The 23045-nt window shown below is 32.0% G+C and overlaps 3 protein-coding genes and 1 long non-coding RNA gene across 6 annotated transcripts; 3 read left to right on the forward strand and 1 right to left on the reverse strand.

Annotated features, from left to right (window-relative positions):
• The first annotated feature begins 225 nt into the window (after nt 1-225).
• LOC132722845 (uncharacterized) lies at nt 226-5329 on the forward strand. 3 transcript variants are annotated; one of them, XM_060707431.1, is made up of 3 exons: nt 226-290; nt 3705-4498; nt 5038-5329. In XM_060707431.1, exons 2-3 carry the CDS (start codon nt 3712-3714, stop codon nt 5115-5117), a joined length of 867 nt encoding a protein of 288 aa, XP_060563414.1. In that variant the 5' UTR covers nt 226-290; nt 3705-3711; the 3' UTR covers nt 5118-5329. The 3 variants fall into 3 exon arrangements, with proteins under 3 accessions (XP_060563414.1, XP_060563412.1, XP_060563413.1); XM_060707429.1 differs by having other exon boundaries at nt 229-300; nt 5038-5328; XM_060707430.1 differs by having other exon boundaries at nt 246-325; nt 5038-5328.
• Nucleotides 5330-5846: 517 nt separating this feature from the next.
• LOC132722844 (uncharacterized) lies at nt 5847-13133 on the forward strand. The gene is made up of 3 exons (XM_060707428.1): nt 5847-7228; nt 9407-9470; nt 12046-13133. Exons 1-3 carry the CDS (start codon nt 7108-7110, stop codon nt 12953-12955), a joined length of 1095 nt encoding a protein of 364 aa, XP_060563411.1. The 5' UTR covers nt 5847-7107; the 3' UTR covers nt 12956-13133.
• Nucleotides 13134-14842: 1709 nt separating this feature from the next.
• On the reverse strand, nt 14843-16430 carry LOC132722851 (uncharacterized). The gene is made up of 3 exons (XM_060707436.1): nt 16315-16430; nt 15678-15957; nt 14843-15145 (listed from the first exon to the last, which is right to left on the reverse strand). Exons 1-3 carry the CDS (start codon nt 16428-16430, stop codon nt 14843-14845), a joined length of 699 nt encoding a protein of 232 aa, XP_060563419.1.
• A 227-nt stretch (nt 16431-16657) lies between these two features.
• Nucleotides 16658-21320, forward strand: LOC132722846 (uncharacterized). The gene is made up of 2 exons (XR_009624667.1): nt 16658-16849; nt 17343-21320. It is a non-coding gene; the product is annotated as an uncharacterized LOC132722846 (long non-coding RNA).
• The last annotated feature ends 1725 nt before the right edge of the window (nt 21321-23045 follow it).

The following is a 23045-nucleotide window of genomic DNA, read 5'->3' on the forward strand; positions in this document are numbered from 1 at the left end:
TTTGTTTAACATGCAGTTCTTTAGAAAAATGTTCAAATTTTTGTGAAACAAATTGTGAGAGATATCACGGATGTAATATAAATCCGTGGAGATATGCTATGATTTTCCGAATAACTTTATTATTCATTTTGAGATATTTGAATTGTTATTTCCGTTCTCGAACATGGGTTGAAAGTGTTTTGACCGAATGCCATTGGTTCGAAATATTCTTGGTTCGAATTGCAATGCAAACGTTTCAAAAGCGCCTGTAAGATACAGATGCAATATTCAATATTTTGATTTTTATGTTTGTCTGTTTGTGTAAGTAAATACTTATCCACCATAGGTTAGTTTATTAATTGAAAGATTGTCTTTTTTCATATGGTATGCAATTTTTCACATATCTTGAATTAAAGAATAACATTGGAGAAATCTTGAAAGAATAACATGGAGAAACGATTGCTGAACTTGAAGTTAGCTACATTTTTTTAACTGTAACATGTATGACCACGGATTTATATGTACTTAAGATCCGTGGTCTGGCTTTATCAGTTAATGATATGTCTTGTGAAAAAAAGAAAAATGTTAAAAAAAAGAAATTAAAAATTTTTGAGAAATAAAAAACAGTAAAAATAATGGCAACAAGGCCATTGATGCAATTTGGTCGAGGTGGGCCGCATTCCTCAGACAGGGTCTTTCAAATAGGACGGTCTGGAGTCAAACCAATTTTAGGAAAAAGGATGTGACGGCTGAATGTGATTAGGTTATCAACCAACCGTGATCTGGCATAGTAATAACCCTAAACATTAAAAATCAAATTGTAAGATAATATTTTGGTACCCCAGGGTTCTATGATATCACGGTACCTAACGTTTATCGGAAAATATCAAACATGAATAAGATTTTTCTTGTTTTTAATATGTGAACCATTTCTAAACTGTTGTCAAAAAATTATTTCAAAAGATCTAATTAAAATGTCATTTATTAAACTATTTCCAATGTCTGCCATTTTTGGTAATTTCAGAGGAGGTTACTATGGTATCACAGTAACCGTAACCCCCAAAACTGCAAGTATGGAAGGATAGATGGGTCAAACTCTTCAAGTTAAGTTAAATGTGAAAAACTTCAAACAGTTAACTGTTAACTGTTAAGTTTACTTGCTATAATATTCAAACTATATGAACAGATGTCACAATATATATGTCAGTATATAATTGTAACATATTTTGATAGACTGTAAAAACAACTAAGGGATATAGTTGTCGAATATGAAGACTTTATAAAATAGTTTTCTTGCCACGAATACATTCATTATTCACAAAATTATATTTATTCGCAGATGAGAATAAATCATGTGTGCCAGTTTTACAAATATTAGCATCATCGTGTGTTGCTTTTACTTGCAGTCACAGAAAATGTAAATACTGTGATATCATAGAACCTATGAGATCATAGGAATCAAGTAAAAATTAATAAAAAAATTACTGCAAACTAATCCTGGCTACATTACATTATCAGTTTTTACCTTAAAAAGTAACAATTTAATAGATTTGCAATGAAATTAGGAATTTTTTGATCCTGGTGACAAGGTACTTGTATAAATTTTAAATAGGTCTGAGTTTTTTAAGCTTTTTTAAATTCATGCATAAAATAGAAATTGATTTTACAGATAAAAAATGTTATTTAACCTTTTACCCCATGAGAATATTGCGAAAAATGGCCGTTTTCATTGAAAAGCCTCCTGTAACAAGTTCAAACTTCTATGAAACAATGAAAAATGCTTCAATACTGATGAAACGTGGCACAAATGTTGACTACACCATAGCCTCTGTAACAGCATACTCAATTGTAAATTTCCTGTTACCATGGCAATGGGGGAACGTCTCAAAATTGCCAAAAATCACTATTTTCAATGCATTGTTTTTTTTCCATCAAAACTGATTTCAAAGTGCTGCAACTTCTCAATGAATTGAGATAGAGTAAAAGGCTTTTCAGTGTCAGTTACTAGTTACCCTAAGATCGACCTGAGGCCATTTTTAGCCTGTCACATGTCCAAAATTTTCTTGGCGATTCAAAACCCCCAAACACATCCCCCTTCTGGCAACCCCCTGATGTAACATTTGGATGGGGGACGGCGCCGAATAAGTGGTCACTTTTTTAACAGCATTTCTCAAACCAAAACCAGTGTTTGGGGCCTAAATAGGGCATTTTTTCACTGTTTGAGGCCTCAAAAAGGGGGAGGTAAAAAGCCGTCGAAACACGCTTAATGTGGCTTATATAAGGGAAAAGGTTAATCGTTTCATGTAAAGATTTTATAATTTTTCACGATACCATTTACAAATATTTGATGCTCAATTTGGTACATTTTAAAAATGGTGCAGTTTGTTGCAAATATTCTGAACAAGCAATCTATGTTTTTCAAAGATCATGGCTTTAAAAACATTATTTTCTGAAAAATTCATCTTATTTTCACAAGTTTTAAGATTTTTAAAGAACTTCGTGTTCTTTTTTGTTTTTGTTTAAATTTGTATTTAATTTTGGCCCTTTTCTTGAACACTTACATAATTTGCTTAAAGCAAACTATTTTAAGTTATACCAAGACATGTTTAATTGTAGCAAGAAGGGTTTACATAGAACATTCCCTGACCATTCTGTTTGAAAGATCCTGCTTCAGCAGGGAAAATTTCAGTTTATTCGGGAAAAATCAGTTGACTATTAATTTTTTTTTTTTTCGATACAACTTGCTACTGTGAAACATTTTGAGGACAAAAGTCTTCTCGGTGCATCCATACAGATATCAAACCATAGTTACCATGTGAAACAGAAAACGGTGCAGACATACAATATTCTGCTGACAATAACGCTGTGAAACAGATCAATATTTTTCTTGTCAAAAACTGCATTTATAACTTTTTTATTTTTCCATTGGACTTTACTGTATATGTTTTAATGGTGAATTTTACCCTTGTTAAAGGAAAAAAGACTCATTTTACTTTGGTTGAGGACTGTGGCCCATATTTGGCCACATATTTTGTAAGTAGATCAAGGGCTGTGTATAAAGGACTACCACTTTCACTGTTTGGATTATTTTGCCTGTTACTGCTTGTATACACCAGTACCTTGTAGTATACTAGAAACTACCTAGCAACCAGTACTTTCTAATTCTTCATTTCTTGGCAGATCTCTGGATCATTTGTAGAATGATCCTGGCTCTGTGCTGATGTATCTAAAAACACTAAGCAAAATAAAGGCATGTGTGCACAAAGTAAATTGACAAAACAAATATTTTTATTGAACCAATGAAATAATTCACAGGTTATTTATGACATCAGAAGCGCCAAAGAAAATGAATGCATTTTACTGTATAAAAAGCACACATTTAATTTTAACATGTACACTTCCCCCCTAATTTTAAATTCACAAATTGAGAAAATTTGCAATTTATTTATATTTTTCCTTTGAATTTATTTAATTAGATTTTAGTAAGAACAATTAATTTTGTCTGATTTGTGGTAAATTGTCTGTATATGCCATGGCACATGTAGTTTAATAATTTAATTTAATAACATTAACACAAAAATGAAATTTGTTAAAACTGAAAATGATGAATCATATGCATTCCAAATTTTGATTTTTATATTATGGTTAACAATGTAAAATTGATGGAAATATTTTAATCAGTGCTATAAATGTTAATTGATTTGAAATATGTTGTATATTTTCAGGTGAAAGATGAACAAGAGACCAAAGTTAGATTTAATGTTTGATAAACTGTTTGAAGAACTACCAACATTTGCGAAGGATGCCAGTAAAGTTCCTTACTCATATAATACACAAACTGGTAACTTTAAATATGATAACTTGGTTAATCAGAAATCCATGAAGCAAAAAAGAAAAGACACATCAAATTTATTTTCATATAAAGATACTAAAGAACAATTAGAAAACTTAACAAACAGTGATTTGATGGTAAAGGATTTGCCAGGTCTGTTAATAAGTACAGAAAATGATTTGAAATTATCGTCTGGTAGAAATAATAACCACAGCAAAACTTTTAATAAACCCTGTGATCAGACACCACAGTATATATCAGCATCAGTACTTCATTATCATGATGAACAGTCAGGTATAAGTCATGCAAATTGTGAAGATAAAAGTGTTGAAGGTAATGATAAACAGTTAGAAAAATATGTAAAAAATCATCAGTCATTAAGTTGTAATAGTCAAATTCATACTTTTGATGCATACACACCAGAAAATGGTCACTGTAATCATATTATGAACTTGTCAGCAGCATTAGACAACAGTCACTCCAACCATGTGATTAACTTGTCAGCAACATCAGATGAAAGTTTATCTGATATTAATGCAGCTGTAAATCAGTTGATGGAACAGTCAAATCAACACAAGTACACACCAGAAAGTAATGTTATGTTTCCATGGCAACAGTGGCCAGTAAATCAGTCATCTAGTTTGTTGTTAGAGAAGGGTCAACAGCTTCTAAATCAGGATCAACTAGGTATGACATTGTGTAATAACTGAAGCTCAAATGAGATCAAATGATAAAAGTCTCTTATTTTATACCATTAAAGGTCAATTCTTTGACATATAGCTTACTGTGCTCATGGCTGAGAGCTTTTCTGATTGCATGATGTCTGTTGTCCAGTGTGTTGTGTTTGGTTATCCTCAATGTCTTTAAACATATTTGCTATCTTATGCTTGTTATCCTCTACAAAAGTTATATAACTTTTCCCTCCGGGGTCATATTTGGTCCCACCCGGGTAAGCGATGTAAGGGCCATCATGGCCCTCTTCTTCTATTTATCATGCCCCTGGGTTTATACATGACACGCCCTTATGTGACCAAATATTATTTAAGCAATAGATCTGAGGTGAGAGATCTAGGGCCATTATGACTCCCTTGTTTATACAATTTTTATATCACATAATACACATACTGGTAGCAAAGCATGTATGAGTAATCAAGTTTTTAGATTAAACCACAAGACATTTGTACACAATGATAAATGAATTAATAAGTATTGCTATTTTTCTTTAGACTTGAAGCCTTCTACAAGAAAAAGTTCCACTTCGAGTTTGGCAAATAAAAGACAAGTTTTAAATTTAGAAGAGAAGTAAGTATTGATCAATGTGTTTATACAAATGACTGTAAAATATTAAGTTTGTTTAGGAAATAATAAATAATTACAAGACAGTATCAAGGGTAAATATTTTGATTGGATGTAGTACAAGTATTAGTCATTCTGGAAAGTTATGTCAACAGTAACATTTACCAAATCATTATTAAAAGTTTAAAAGGAAACAAAAATAAATAAATAAAGGACATAAGTAGTGTATACTGGTTCTAGGCTGTCTGTCTGTCTGGCTATCTGTATATACTTCATCTATTTTTAACTTCGCTATTATAAGAATATCCTGCTCACCCTGGCATCAACCTACATGTAACACTTTAGTTGAATATGCAACATCATATCTCATCAATAACTTATGATATTTGTGTATAACTACACTTGCTTAAATTTGAGAGTATAATAGAAACTCTAGCATGGATTTTGACACAATTATAGCCCTACTGGTCGGGGACCATCAACCGGACACTTTTAGAAAAAATGTCCATACAGATTTCATAATTTCCAACCCAGAAGCCTAAAGAATTAAAACAGTACAGCTAGGTTCATATCCTAACTAACAAAATAGTTTGTTTATTTCTGATTGTATTGACACTTACATCCGAGGCTCATCAAAGAGGGTATCAAAATTACCTAAATTGTCTACACTACAGTACCATGTGTCCGGACAGATTATGAGATATGTACATGACATGATTTAATTCAGATAAAAGTTTGGGTGTTTTAATTTTTGATTTTTAACATGATATACAATATTTCAGCAACTAATGCTGAAGTGTTGGATATTCTATTGTTTATTCTGCAAATGATTATAGCTGCTATATGAGATCAGGCATTGCTTTCTTGACGCCCAAATTTCAACGTCAACATATTTGAAATAGACAATTAAAATATTACCATTTACAGAGGTTGAAATAAATTCATTTACTTAATTATAGAAGAAATATGCATTTATTGTTGATAAAAAAAGTGACTGACAACCACTGAACAAAGAAAATACTAAATTAAGCATTTTCGGGGCCGTCCAGGTTTGGTGGTTGTCCGGTTTTGGTGGTCTCCAACCAGTATGTAAGCTTAAAAAATCCTGGTTTAATTTTGCACTAAAACAATGAAGGTCTTCATTCGAAACTAGATATAAATCTTATGTATTAGAATTGGAGGTTACTATCCAAGGCTCCCATAACTCTAACATGGATTATGACTGAATTATGGCCCTTTGTGAACTTAGAAAATTGTTGGTTCACGTGTTTCATGCAGCTTCAGCCTTCAAAACAACTGAAGATTTTCACTTAAACTTAATACATGTCTTAACTGTCATAAAGGGAAATCGCTTTTCACGGCCTATAACTTTGGCAGGGATTTTGACTTAATTATGGCCATTTGTGAACTTCCAAAATTCTTGGTGTAAAATCAATCTTCAAAACTACTGCAGGTATGGCTTTAAACATGTCTTTTATCATAGATTTTGAATAAAATAGCCTTGTGTTTTGGTTTCACCAAAGGTTATCAAATTTGGTTTCAGCTAGCTGAGGGAATTAACATTAATTGAAGTAACATTAAAACATGAGCTTAAAGTATACTTCTAATAAAGACTATCAATACTAAAAGAAAGTTGGTGGTTAAACTCCTAACACAACTGTGTCTGAAATAATACATGCACCTGAGACCTTCCTCAACCAGTAAAGCTGGAGAGTCACTGTATGACCTTTACAGTTTTGATGTGACCCTAAAGTGCAACATTCAAACATATAAAGACTGATTTTGTCATTTAAGATTACCTGATATTATGTATCTAGGACATATAATAATGTAAAAATTATTCATCATAGGTTGTAAACAAAAGATTTATTGTTTTCATAGATCTATGTCTGAGTGATAACCATTATCACACTATAATCAGGTTAGAACTGTTATTATAAATTTATAGTTATTTCAGAAAGCCAGCTTGTTATAAACAAGGAAGAGATGTTAATTTGGAAATGTCAAAACAGAATCATAAATTTGCATTAGATGACATTAAACAGAAAGAAGATCCTAAACCAATATGTCAGATTATTGCAGAAAAATGTGATATAAAAAAGTCATCAAATGATAGATTAGGTATGTCATTATATAGAAATGATAGATAATTTATAAATTAGTATATTGTCTTGTGTCAGTGAAAGAATTTCAGTTGTTGGAAACACAGGATTTTAAGTGCACAAACTGTGATGATTTTCTTTTATATATATGGGGTGTCATAGTGTTAAATTCACCATCATATTATGGCACTGACATTTAAAACAGCACAAGTTTTAGAGCTGTATTTAAGTTGTGACAATTTGCCTCATCTCTCATGATTTATCATTGTTAATTGATTACAGTACATGCAATTAGATATATGATTACAGTAAACTCCGCTTATAACGAACTCACTGGGACATTCTAAACCTGTTCCTTATATCTGGAATTCCTTGTAAGCATATAGCGAATTAGCTTCTTGTATCAGGAATTTTTATAGCGAACAGATTTACATATAATGAACTGATTGTTCACCATTGTCCGCCATTTTTGAAGAGCATTTAATTAAGAAATAGAAATATAAGTCATTAATTTATAGTTTAGAAACAATACCCGAGAGCGTACTTTTTGGAATTTGAAAATCATTGCTATTTCAGTTTAAGTTTTACTCCCTATCTCAATTTCACATAAAATATAATATTTTGTTTCTAAACTCTTTTCGTTTTCTTTCATGATTGAGAATAAACAAGATTTTCGATTTTTCCTTCCTTTAATATTGAATATCTTCTATTATAATATAAGGGTGACTTTTTAATGTAAGATATAGATTTCTTTTCTGTTAAATCAAGCGTACTTTGCAGTTTGCAATGGATCATGCTTGCAAGCATGCATGATTATGTTGAAAACCGATTATAAATTATTTTAATTATTTTACTCGAGCAAAACTATTGAAGAAAATAAATAAATAACCGTTTTATCTTGGTGAAAAGAGATCATGCTACAAATATCCTAAATAGAAAACTATACAAATTCATTTGAATAGATGTATTGAAGTACATACAACGATAAACGGTACATTTGCCCGACTTTTCATCCGTGCGAATGAAAACGAAAGTTGAAAATGCGGGATCTATATACGAATAGCCAATATTTTGGAGTTCGTTATAAAAGTGTAATTTTCTGTTGTATTAACTAAATTGGGACTTAGAAATGAGTTCCTTATAAGCGATAATTCCTTATAACCGTGTTCGCTATAACCATATATTTTCATATTAAATAAAGAAGGGCAAAATTCGGGCCAAAATAATTTGTTCCCTATAACCGGAAGTTCGCTGTAACCGTGTTCGCTATAAGTGAAGTTTACTGTAATACTATATTTCAAGTTTTCAGTATTAATATCTGGCATCCTATGTATTTGAAGCCAGGATAATTTTCTTTACAAATGTTGTCGTATAATTACTAACACTTGAACAAGAAACATTCCTCTAAAAACTCATACATAAACAGATTTGTTTGGAAACTGTTTAAAAGTTAAGAACAGTGAACCATTCAAATGAGAAAACAGGATTTGGTTTTATAGAAACAGACTTGTTAACTTGATTTTAGAGAAACAGACTTGTTATTTTGATTTAAGAGAAACAGACTTGTTAACTTGATTTTAGAGAAACAGACTTGTTATCTTGATTTTAGAGAAACAGACTTGTTATCTTGATTTTAGAGAAACAGACTTGTTATCTTGATTTTAGAGAAACAGACTTGTTATCTTGATTTTAGAGAAACAGACTTGTTATCTTGATTTTAGAGAAACAGACTTGTTATTTTGATTTAAGAGAAACAGAATTGTTATCTTGATTTTAGAGAAACAGACTTGTTAACTTGATTTTAGAGAAACAGAATTGTTATCTTGATTTTAGAGAAACAGACTTGTTATTTTGATTTTAGAGAAACAGACTTGTTATTTTGATTTAAGAGAAAAAGACTTGTTTTCTGGATTTTAGAGAAACAGACTTGTTAATTTGATTTTAGAGAAACAGACTTGTTATTTTGATTTAAGAGAAACAGAATTGTTATCTTGATTTTAGAGAAACAGAATTGTTATCTTGATTTTAGAGAAACAGACTTGTTATCTTGATTTTAGAGAAACAGACTTGTTATTTTGATTTAAGAGAAAAAGACTTGTTTTCTGGATTTTAGAGAAACAGACTTGTTAATTTGATTTTAGAGAAACAGACTTGTTAACTTGATTTTAGAGAAACTTACTTATTAACTTGATTTCAGATTTGCAGCCTTCATCAAGAAGATCAAGGATATGTTCTGATGAAAGTAGAAACAAGAAAAAGTTGTAAGTAAACAAACATACTTTATAGTGATCATATCACAAAACACTGACATAGAGGTAGAAATATGTTACATATCAACAACATAGGGTAAAGATATGTTTCATAACAACAACATTGAGTAAAAAATATGTTACATAACAACAAAATAGAGTTAAAATATGTTACATATCAACAACATAGGGTAAAGATATGTTACATATCAACAACATAGGGTAAAGATATGTTTCATAACAACAACATAGAGTTAAAATATGTTACATAACAACAAAATAGAGTAAAGATATGTTACATAACAACAACATAGAGTTAAAATATGTTACATAACAACAACATAGGGTAAAGATATGTTTCATAACAACAACATAGAGTTAAAATATGTTACATAACAACAAAATAGAGTAAAGATATGTTACATAACAACAACATAGGGTAAAGATATGTTTCATAACAACAACATTGAGTTAAAATATGTTACATAACAACAACATAGGGTAAAAATATGTTACATAACAACAACATTGAGTTAAAATATGTTACATAACAACAACATAGAGTTAAAATATGTTACATAACAACAACATAGGGTAAAGATATGTTTCATAACAACAACATTGAGTAAAAAATATGTTACATAACAACAACATAGAGTTAAAATATGTTACATAACAACAACATAGGGTAAAGATATGTTACATAACAACAACATAGGGTAAAAATATGTTACATAACAACAACATAGAGTTAAAATATGTTACATAACAACAAAATAGAGTAAAGATATGTTACATAACAACATCATAGAGTTAAAAATATGTTTCATAACAACAACATTGAGTAAAAAATATGTTACATAACAACAACATAGGGTAAAGATATGTTACATAACAACAACATAGAGTTAAAATATGTTACATAACAACAAAATAGAGTAAAGATATGTTACATAACAACAACATAGGGTAAAGATATGTTACATAACAACAACATTGAGTAAAAAATATGTTACATAACAACAAAATAGAGTAAAGATATGTTACATAACAACAACATAGAGTTAAAAATATGTTTCATAACAACAACATTGAGTAAAAAATATGTTACATAACAACAAAATAGAGTAAAGATATGTTACATAACAACAACATAGAGTTAAAATATGTTACATATCGTCAACATAGGCTAAAGATATGTAGAAATTAAGATATATTTCATTACAGAGTTAGAATATGTTATTTAACACAAACATAGAGTAAAGAATAGGTTGAAAAAAACAACACTAACATAGAGTTGAAATATGTTACAAAATATTTAGATAGAGTTAAGAATATAGCATCAACATGGAGTTAAAATATGTACATAAACACAAAGTAGAGTTAAAATTTGAAAGTAATAATAAAATTTGATACAAAACACTAACATAGTGTTAAGAATATATAATATCAGGTACCATATTTGTTATTAAATTTAGCATTATTTAGGCAATAAATGCGTATAGTTATTCTATAATTGAAATCATTACTTTTTTTTATTTTCCAAAATGGATCAAAGAAATACATAAATAATGTTAATAGAAAAAAGGTAAGAAAAAAAGTTGCCCTGTCTCCCCGGTTTGAAGACATGACCTTCAATTCAATCCAGTTGACAGTAATTATATCATATTTGAAAATAAGTTAGAAAACACTATCTTATGAATATGCTGTGTAACACCATTATAGAGTTAATATGTTACATAACCCCATCATAGTGTTAAAAATAAGTTAGAAAACAGTTACTTATGAATATGCTGTGTAACACCATTATAGAGTAAATATGTTACATAGCCCCATCATAGAGTTAAAAATAAGTTAGGAAGCACTAACTTATGAATATGCTGTGTAACACCATTATAGAGTAAAATATGTTACATAACCCCATCATAGAGTTAAAAATAAGTTAGGAAACACTCACTTATAATTATGTAAACTAGTAAAGAGTTAAAATGTCTTACAGAACCCCATCATAGATAAGAGTTAAAATGTGTTAAAAACACAAAGAGTTGATGATATGTTACATAACCCCATAACAGAGTTAAAATTAAGGAATAATATATCCCAACCTGTGATATGGCTCAGTAAAATCACTGTTTGGAGTTCGGATGCGAGGAATTATATCATGAGGGCGTAGCCCGAGTGATATAATGATGCGCATCGGAACGACAAACAGTGATTTTATAAAGCGATAAAATCACTGATTTGGATATATTATTTTGATTCTAACACGACATTAACAAGTAAATGCTGCTATACATGACATTAAGCTAAATTTGTTTCAGTACTTATTTCAGCGGTTTGCATTTTTCGTGGATATGTCACATGTATATTATGATTACGTCACATGTCTAAATATGGAACGTCAACAGTGATTTTATTGTATAATAACACACACTTCGGTTCTTCTATGTTCAATAAGGAAAAATGTTGGTTGTGATTAAACAACAACACAGAGTTAAAAATAAGTTACAAATCACTAATTATTACTCAGAATTTTTATGATAAAAGAAATACAATTCTTATCAAAGTTCTTCACGTCTATTTTCAGGAGGGGTGTCAGTTTTGATAAAGATATTATGAGGTGTAATGATGAATGTAGAAAGGAAGGACAAAGTTCAACAGACTGTGTTAGTACATGTATAAAATGTATAAATAATTGTCCTAACAACAAACTGCAGAATGATTGTACTGTTGATGTACAGAAAATAGGGAGGAGAAAACAAGGTGTTATAAGGTACAGCCAACCTATAGAGAAAGTTGGAATAATAAAAAAATGTTATAATTCAAACAAAACTAAAACAGATATTTCAAAAACATCAGTTTGTAAAAATAACAACCATGAAAAACAAGGGACATCACTATGTAATAAACTAAATTGTTCAATGAGCAAGACAAAGAATGATTGTAATGCCCCTTGTTTAATGGACCAAAATTTAAATGGCATAAATCAAAGTTTTGAAGATACCTGTAACGATGGAAACAGTCCAGCTATTAATTGTTTTATAAAAGGAACTAAAAGAAAAAGGGATACTTCTTTGTCAGATAAATTCACAGGAAAGGCAAAGAAGGTATTTAAGGAATCACATTCTTGTTCTGATAGAAAGGAAGGTCATAAAATAAGTCAAGTGAAAAAAGGTAAAACACAAAAACATAGTACTGTGAAAAGGGAAACCATGAAGCATAAAGGCTTTGCTTTCAGTGAACACAAATTTATTCACAAAATCCACAAAAGGATAGCTAAATCTAGTGATCTAATGCCAAACGAGATGAATGTAGATGTTGATGGTGAGACAATAGATACAGATAGTATAACAGAGCTAGAGAATATTATACCTTTAGCTGTAGTTATAAACAAACATACCAGAAAAGCTAGAGTTAGACAAGAAAAACAGAAAGGTGCTTTACATAGACATGTAACAAAAGACGCCATTTGGACAACTGTTAACTTAAAGTATTAAATATCAGTTTCATTATACATGTATCATCATTAAACACTTTTTTATGAATTTCATGTTTTAAACCTGTGATAAATACAAATAAAATTGTTATGTTTTGAAAAAAAATATACTTGTTATTCTGTCAGATGAAGTAATAAACAGATTATTGTTGGGAAATACTTACTGAATGGATAAATTCCAATAACTACAATAATGCAAAACGTCATATAATAATTTATGAACCTTATGATTAGTTTTTTGTTAGCTCACCTGTCACAAAGTGACAGGGTGAGCTTTTGTGATCACTTTTTGTCCGGTGTTCGTCCGGCGTCCGTCCGTAAACTTTTACTTTAAATGACATCTCTTCATAAACCACTAAACCAATTTCATCCAAACTTCACAGGAATGTTCCTTTGGTGGTCACCTTTAAAAATTGTTCAAAGAATTTAATTCCATGCAGAACTCTGGTTGCCATGGCAACCGAATGAAAAATATTTAAATATCTTCTCTTAAAAAACCCAAAGAGCTAGATCTTAGATATTTGGCATGAAACATCTTCTAGTGAGTGTCTACCAAGTTTGTTCAAATAAAAGCCCTGGGGTCAAAATTAGCCCCGCCCCAGGGGGTCATTGATTTTCCCTATATGCATATGTATAGTAAAAACTTAATAAATCTTCTTTTAAAGTACTCAGAGAGCTAGAGCTAAGATATTTAGCATGAAACATGTTCTAATGGGTGTCTACCAAGTTTGTTCAAATAAAAGCCCTGGGGTCAAAATTGGCCCCGCCCCAGGGGTCATAGATTTTCCTTATATGTGTATAACAAAAACTTTAAAATTCTCTTTGAAAAAACCCAAATAGCTAGAGTTTAGATATTAAGTATGAAACATCTTCTAGTGAGTGTCTACCAAGTCTATTCAGATAAAAGCCCTGGGGTCAAAATTGGCCCCGCCCCGGGGGTCATTGATTTTCCTTATATGTGTATAGCAAAAACTTAAAAATCTTCTTTCAGAAAACCCAAATAGCTAGAGCTCAGATGTTTAGCATGAAACATCTTCTTATGGGTGTCTACCAAGTTTGTTTAAATAAAAGCCCTTGGGTTAAAATTGGCCCTGCCGAGGAGGGGGTGGGGGAGATAATTGTTTTTCAATATATAATTGTAGTAAAAACTTAACATCATGAAACATCTTCTAATGGGTGTCTTCCAAGTTTGTTCAAATAAAAGCCCTGGGTTTTAAACTGGCCCATATACATGTGATTGACCTGAGGGCCATCATGACCCTCTTGTCTACAGTTTTGAATACATGTACACAAAGTTTTGGTTATATAATGTTCTCACTTCATGTTAAATTAACAACAATATGTTTAAATCAATCAAATTAACAACATATTATGGATTTGTTTGCTAGAGGTTATGGTCAATATGGAATTAAATTTACATTTCATTCTTTTCAATAAAAGGGAAATAGGGACTTCTGTGGCAGAGTGGTTAAGGTCGTTGACTACAAACCACTAGTTTTTCACAGCTGTAGGTTTAAGCAAGCGTTGTCAGATTCTACATGTGAGAATGTATTCCAGCTAGCTTACCAAACGTCGGTGGTTCTACTCAGTTGCCCGTTTGTGCCTGAAATAATGTACAGAGGAGCAACCCACCAGTAAAGCTTCAGTGTTGCCATATGAAGATTTATGTCTACATTCTGAAGCTTACATAAGCTTTACAGTAGTTGGTGTTGAGAAACATATTTGAAAATACATGTAGGTATAGTAAATACAAATGGTACTTATGGCTTCATGTAATACACACTTTACCAATACAAAACCTAGAGATTCTTGTCGTTTACATTACTGCTGCATTGTACCCTTGCTTTACTGCTCCACTGTACAGCTACATTATTGCTACACTATACTTTTACATTACTGCTGCCCTGTACCTTAACATTACTGCCCCCTGTACCTTTACATTACTGTTTTCCTGTACCTTTACATTACTGCTCCCCTGTACCTTTACATTACTGCTCCCATGTACCTTTACATTACTGCTCCCCTGTACCTTTACATTACTGCTCCCATGTACCTTTACATTACTGCTCCCCTGTACCTTTACATTACTGCTCCCCTGTACCTTTACATTACTGCTCCCCTGTACCTTTACATTACTGCTCCCCTGTACCTTTACATTACTGCTCCCCTGTACCTTTACATTACTGCTCCCCTGTACCTTAACATTACTGCCCCCTGTACCTTTACATTACTGCTCCCCTGTACCTTTGCATTACTGCTCCTCTGTACATTTAAATAATTGATCTACTATACCTTTATTTACTGCTTGTTCCACTGTACTTGACATGTCAGCTTCCCTGTACCTTCACTTTACTGTTCCACTATATCTTTACATTACTGATACCCTGTACCTTTACTTTATTCCTCCAATGTACCTTTTCATTACGGCTCCCCTGTACTTAACATTACTGCTCCCCTGAACCTTCACTTTACTGCAAAACTATAACTTTACATTACTGCCCCCTAACCATTACATTACTATGTCACCGTACCTTTACAATACTGTTCGTCTGTATCTTTACTTTATTGCTTCCCTTCACATTTACATTACTGCTCCCCTGTACCTTTGCAATACTGCTCCCCTGTACCTAACCTTTACTGCTCCCCTGTACCTTTACATTACTGCTCCCCTGTACCTTTACATTACTACTCCCCTGTACCTTCACTTAACTTCTTCCCTGTACCTTTACATTGCTGCTCCCCTGTAACTTTACATTACTGCTACCATGTACCATGACATTACTGCTCCCATGTACCTTTACATTACTGTTCCCCTGTACATTTTCATTACTGTTCCCCTGTACCTTTTCATTACTGTTCCCCTGAACGTATGCATTACTGCTCCCCTGTACCTTTACATTACTGCTCCTATGTACCTTCACTTTACTGCTCCCCTGTACCTTTACATTGCTGCCCACCTGTACCTTTACATTACTGCTCCCCTGTACCTTTGCATTACCTCCCCTGTACCTTCACTTTACTGCTCCCCTGTACCTTTATATTACTGAACCCCTGAACCTTTTCATTACTGATCCCCTATACCTTTACATTACTGCTCCCCTGTACCTTAACATTACTGATCTCCTGCACTATCTATTCTATTCATATTATATTTGCAAACATATGGTGATTTGTTTTTTCTAAACGTTTGACCAATAACTTTAAATCAATTAAAATACAGAAAACAAGTATTTGAAGTATATAAAGAAACATCTTTGACAATTATTTTGATTACCGTACTAGAAATCATCATTCTTTATTAATTTACAGTGTGTTGTATTTCTATAATGATAAGAATGAAAAGTGTTAGCTTCCATGTACCACAACTCTGACACGTTCGTAGAGTGTTGAATGTTATAAACTCTGCGTTTGCCAAAAGTGTTCATAATGGCAGATATATTATTATTATTAAAACTGGTGCAATTAGCTATTGTCATTTTGATTAACTGGGTGTACAATTCTCTTCCTACTCAGCGTAGTTAAATGAGTTGTCCAAAAATAGATATTTGGTCACCATTTCTAAACTCTCTGATATAAGACACTAAAATAGTTTGGTACTGTTTGTTTGTATACTGTAAATCAGTACAAAAGTGACATTTTAGCAAGATAGAAGGTAAATTTATCTAACAAAGGTAACATAGGTCAATCCAATCAATGCATTGACAAAATGGTTTTATTCCGACATTCTATCGTATCTAAGTTCAACATAAAAGATAAGATATAATCAATTTAAGCTATTACATAAAAGGTAAGTATTTTACCAGATAAGAAGTTGAAACTAAACCGACACAAAGTGTAAGGATCTTATAACCATAGAGTGTAAGGATCTCCTCATAAAATGGATGGAAAAGAAGATGTAAGCATTAACTAAATATATAATATTTGTATTTATAGATAGAACCAGTATTTTTATTACATCATAAGATATGTAACTGCAATTTAAGGAAAATTAAAGTTAAACAAAATTCTCGTCACTGGAATGATGAATATTTGAAAACAAAGCCGTCAAACAGATTGATTTTCAGTCACAGGAAGCAGATTATTTCGTTTGATTTTACTTATTTATCATTTTCAATTAAAGTGTTACTTATCAGATTGGCCGGATATTTACATCATCTGTATTTTTGTCCTAATCAATAAATTATAAAAACTTTGGAGAATTGTGCTCTGTTCCTATTAAAAAGCCAAAAAAAAAAAAATAAATAAAAAATAGTTGATTGTTAAAAATTATTGTTGAAAGAAATAAGACAAAATATTAGTGATGCTCCTGTTTATATATCTTTTGCGTTAATTTATGGTTTCAATAAATTCTAATTTCTGTTTTATGGGTGAATTAATTTAAATTGCAGCAAAGCTCGAAAAAAGAAGTTAACTTTAACACATATGCGACAAAGAAAACAATTGCGAAAGGATTGTTTGATATTGGATTATTGATGAGCAATGCGTCACAGCTAAAATCCGTCCTAAATTACGGCTCGTCCTGGAACTATTACTACCCGGTTATAGTGATGATATGTGCATCATTATTCCTGCAATTCTTGGTCGGAATAATGTTACTAGTGCTTGGACGAATGGTTTTTGAAACTGACGAAGGGAAAAGGCGTGCCAACAATCTTAATAATGTTACGGTCGGGTTTGTAGGTGTTATAACAGTCTTGAATATTTTCATTGGTTCATTTGGCCTGCAGATGTCGGGAGATCAGTGACCAAGTTTGTAAACAAACAGAAAAAAACACTATAAATTACGTTTCTCAAAAAAAAATATTGTCGCCTACAGCACCAGATTTATATATAAAAATAGACATATCTACCTGGATATCTATATAACTCATCAACACATTTAATTCTGGTGAATATATTGAATTAACTTGAAGAATAGATGCATGTTTGGTTACAAATAATTTATTATCGTCATACATTACATTCTTACTTCATCTACTGACACGTGACATTTATGATAACAGGCATGTATGAAGGATCAAATATGATATGCATGTAAGGTGATATAAGGAAACATTGTTTAATCACGATGAACTTTCTGGTCAAGCATATTTGCTCTGACTCGGTCGAGAGAACTTTGTTTGATTCATTTACTTTTTATACCGTTTTATCGAAAGTTATACATTATTGGATTTCGACAGAATATTTGTACAGATCTAAGATAATTGGAACAACGACAATTTAAAGATACAAATTAAAACTAGAATTAACTTACAAAAGCAGGATCTATATGAATGTATGATACTGAAAATAAATGTTAAATTAAAGTTAAAAACATTTTGAATGGTCAGATTTTTAATTGAATTTGCAATAACACAATTAATTATGAATATATATCATAAATAAACAGTTTTTTATATGATGAAAAATATCGAATAGTACAATTATAGATTAGTCAGTTTTGAAAGGTACAATAACAAAGAGCAGCAAAATTTCAGAACATGGTTTATTGATATGTTTGTGGTACTTATAGTTTTTACTTTATGCAGGAATCATAACCTCTGACCCCCTTTCAAAATTCATTTTTATTTTTTCCCGCTATTGATTTCTCGTTTAGGGCACACGCATTCATTTACTTGGGGACCATATGCCGGTTTTCATGGAATGTCACGAAAGTGTCACATTGAAGGTTCCATGATAACCGACGTATGAACACATTTTTGAATGGTTCTAAATTCAAGATTTCACCATTACCATGATTAGATGTTGAATTCTGCTTAAGTCGGTGCTAGGGGGCGTGGACGGTAACTTACACTTTCCATTACCGTCTATGAACAGGCTCAATCAAACCGAGTCTGCAACATTTTCAATTTTGTCTTGTTGGGCTTTCTTCAGGGATTCTTTATTACTTGGTGATATAATAGTGCTTGGAGAAATTATCACAGCTATTATAGTGTATACTGTAACATTTCGAAACAACATGAAAAAGTAAAATGCTATTCAGAAAACAATAATCAATTCATACAGTTTAAATGAACCACTGACACGAAGACACGAAATGTCAGAAATCAACCACCATATTTCAAGGAGAAGATAAGTTGTGAAAACCTGAAATACTGGATGAAAAAAGGAAGGCTAAAGAAATGTTATATTTCAATTACGTGACCTTTATTTTGAATACTAAGCATCAATTCTTTTGTCAATGAATTTTTTTTCAACTTTTCCATGCTTTTGTTTTATCGGACATAGATTTAAAATCAGATATTTAAACTCAGATTTTTGTTTTTGTTTTCAATTACATTATTTTTTTATAAACTAATTCATTCTTTGAACAAATTTGATTCCAATTCTGTGAAATAAATTCTTTTACACGAAATACTTACACTTTTGAAATGTACATTGAGTGTTGTTATGCTACACGAGAATACCATTTTGCACATTGTGAGTTACGTTCTGTTAGTCTCCTTCAGCGTCACTTGAGGGACCTTTCGAGGGTTTGAGTTGTGACTGAGATTAAGTATCGTTTCTGAATACGGGCTCAAGACATATTGATATTGGGTCAAAATATAAGTGCGAATTGAATTGAGTTTGACGGATTTTGAGGACGAACGATTCAGTTATTTTACCAACAGTAAAAAACGTCCGTTAAGCTGCGGTCTCACTTACTCCCGTCAGGGACCTGGATCACCCCGGTAAGTTACTGGGATGATCCGAGGTGAAATTATTGTTACGGTCACACATACCCCGGCAGCACTACGCTAATTCCCAACTTACCATCCAGGATGCACTCCGGACCATCCAGGCAGAGCCCAGGTGAAACTACGGTTTATGCCGGTTCTTCCCCGGTTGTTCCCGGATGACGCCGGAAGAGCTCCGGTTGACCCAAGCAGAGCCCAGGACGATCCAGGCAGAGCCTCGGAAATACCCTGGTGGTTTTAAAACTCGCGAAAATGATTACATTAATACATGATTGTTATTTAATATAATATCTATTGTTTCAGAACAATTATTCATGATGATTTTCTGAAACAAAAAATCCTTATGCAAGACTGGACAGAAGGAAAATGGGAAGGGTTTTAATATAAACAAGTGCAATCATCGTAAATTGTCTTGATTCTTTTTAAATGAACCGGGCTTTGCCGGGCTCTTCCAGAATCAACCGTAGCTCCATCGTCATCCTCTTGGGATCTGCAAGCATTCAACGGGGCTATACCGTAGCTCTACCGGCTATATCATACCCCGGATCATCCCGGGTTTTTGCCGGCTGTGCTACGGTGCTTCCCCGGTCGTCCCCGGCAGAGCTAAGGTTGAAGCCGGCAAAGTTATACTTCCCGGATCATCCCGGACCCCCCCCACCCCCGTCCCCCGATGATATGAAATATTTTATTCCGTCCGAGGTCGAATTCCGGATGTTCCCGGATCATCCCGGACGTTGCCGGCAGAGTTACGGATGTACTGCGGTTGTTCCCAGTTGTACCCCGTTCTTCCCCGTACGTCTACCGCGGCTCTGCCGGGATTTAAGTGAGACTGTAGCTGTATATATCAAATAATAAATATATGTATATAAATAATTTGTTGAATCTAATCCAATCTTAATTATGTATTCATAATTTGTCTAATTACTTATTAAAACTAACCTATTTGTTTAAAGGCACTTAATGATATTTTTTTCTTTTGCTTTCTGGTAAAAGTACCAATTGTAAACATAAGTCGCCCTGTACATACAATCAGGGATGTTATATTTCCGAAAGTTTAACTCGACATTATTGGTGTGTGTGTGTGTTATTTCAGTTCTTTCTACTTGGGTGGTTCCATTTTTTTTACTTGAAAACTGTATAATCACCCTTATGATATATGTGGCCTGCTTTTTAAATTGGTCTTTTGACCGCTTATCTGTGATATACAGGCTTTCATAACCTCTGATCCCTTTTCAAAATTCCATTTTGTTTAGTTCCTCCCATTGTTTTCTCGTTTAGGGCACAATCATTTTTTTTACCTGTGCCGCTTTTCTTGGAATGGCACTAACGCCTTACGTGTCACATTGAAGGTTCCGAGATCACCGCCGTATGAACACATCTGCGGATGTATCTTTATTCAAAATTTTACCATTACATGTTTTAATGTTGAATACTGCTTAAGCCGGTGCTAGGGGAGTGAACAGGAGCTTGCACTTTCCAGTACTATCATGAACAGGCTCAATCAAACCAAGCCTTCAGCATTTTCAATTTTGCCGTTTTGGACTTTCTTTAGAGATTGAAGGAGTTTTTGAAAATAAAAATGATAGCATTTTAATGATAATAATACTAACTTTATTTACAAAAGGTAACACATTAAGACATATACAGATTGTAACACCTTATTTACAATGCGGCCATCTAACTTTAAAACACATATCAATCGAAGAACATATAACATGTAAAAGAAATGATTAAATGGTAATCACAATTTTAACATATAAGTTAGAAACATACTAAATATTCATACAATTCAGTTTATCAATAACTATCATTAAACATATTACTTTCTTCAGCGCATCATTTTAATCTGCAATTTACAAAGTAAAAAAAATCAAAATTAACAGTCAAAACTTAAAAACTAAGACAGAACACCTATTATCAGAAAACATTTTATAGTATGAAAAACAGATAGAAATCAAAATGAATTTATGAATATATCTATTTATAATACATACGGACCGTGCTTAAGTTGATTAAATAAACATTTCTTTTTCAAAAGGCCTTTAAAAATTTTATATTGTTAACTTTTATTTTATTCTGGACATAAATAGAAAAAAATACAGAAGTTTACTATCTTGTTTGAAAAATATTGACAATTAAAGTTAAACTTTTTGTATCGGGTTTTATACAACAATAACACCAATTATATTTTCATTATCTGTAGAAATGTTTCACTAATTTCACGTTCCCTTAATTGAAAAGTGATAATAAAAAATATAGTTTTTGAATAACTTCAAATGAATCAATGTAAAATGTATATAAAAAGTTTTTTTTGTTTTTGTTTATTGAGACAGGTAACTGTCATTTTAGATTAAATAAGAAGAGGGTAGGGTAAGAAAACCCGCCAGATTTTGCAAATGTAATTGGGGCATCAAATCACTTTTAATAATGATTATCTAGAAGCTATTCTTATCATTTGTGCAAAATATAAAGAAAGTTTTCCATGCTGATTTTAAATCATAATCATTTTAATTCGTTTTGCTATCCAATTTCACAATATTTACAGCAAAAATATACATAAAACTTCAACTTTTTAAAATTACAAATTTTAAATATAAATTAAGAATAAAAGTCATAATTTGACAAACGAAAAGTAGAAAGAAAAAAAAATGAAAGAAAAAATGCAACTTCTGTGGTATGAACCCACACCCTATTGAAACTATGTCTATCTCTGCTGTTGTAGTGGCACAGGGAACTAAAAATGAGCAATATTGTAGTTCGATATGGCCAGAAACACAATTCCAAATATTTCAAATTCTTTTACACGGGCAGATAATCAGTTGAACAACATTATTCAAGGGTATATGACATACATTGGAGAAAATAATAGTTTGCATGCAATGGCCCAATAATTAATGACTGACATCAATTCATATTTACCCCCACGATGGACTGATTAATTTTCAGGGATTTTCTCAAAATAATAATACTATATATTAAAGTTTAAGGGTAAGTAAATGATAATAACTAGTTTCCAAAATTTGTTGATAGTTCAAACCATTTTGGTTCCTTCGCAAGCAAGTCCGGCTCATATCATTACAGTGTTACTTGACAATTTTCATGAATATCTCCACACCGAGCTTATAGCACGGTAAGACTTGAGTTAGGTAATTGCATGTTCCACAGACACCCTGTACGATTTTACATACCTATTATATTTTCTACATTTTTGTAACTCTTGGCTTCGTTTTCCCGACAGTTTGGCAGACGTATATCCTGTAATGATCGGATACCTGTTCGGATATATCTTATCTCCTAGTATATTTAACTCAGGGGAGAAATCAAGTTCATCTCCTGGACCAATATTTGCCATCAGTGCATACTGCGGAACAACATTTATGTGACCCAGGAAGCCAATCTCAACATAAACAATTA

The sequence above is a fragment of the Ruditapes philippinarum genome, unplaced genomic scaffold (assembly GCF_026571515.1).
Source record: "Ruditapes philippinarum isolate M1 unplaced genomic scaffold, ASM2657151v2 ctg5101_1_1_1_1, whole genome shotgun sequence".
Taxonomy (NCBI): Eukaryota; Metazoa; Mollusca; class Bivalvia; order Venerida; family Veneridae; genus Ruditapes; species Ruditapes philippinarum.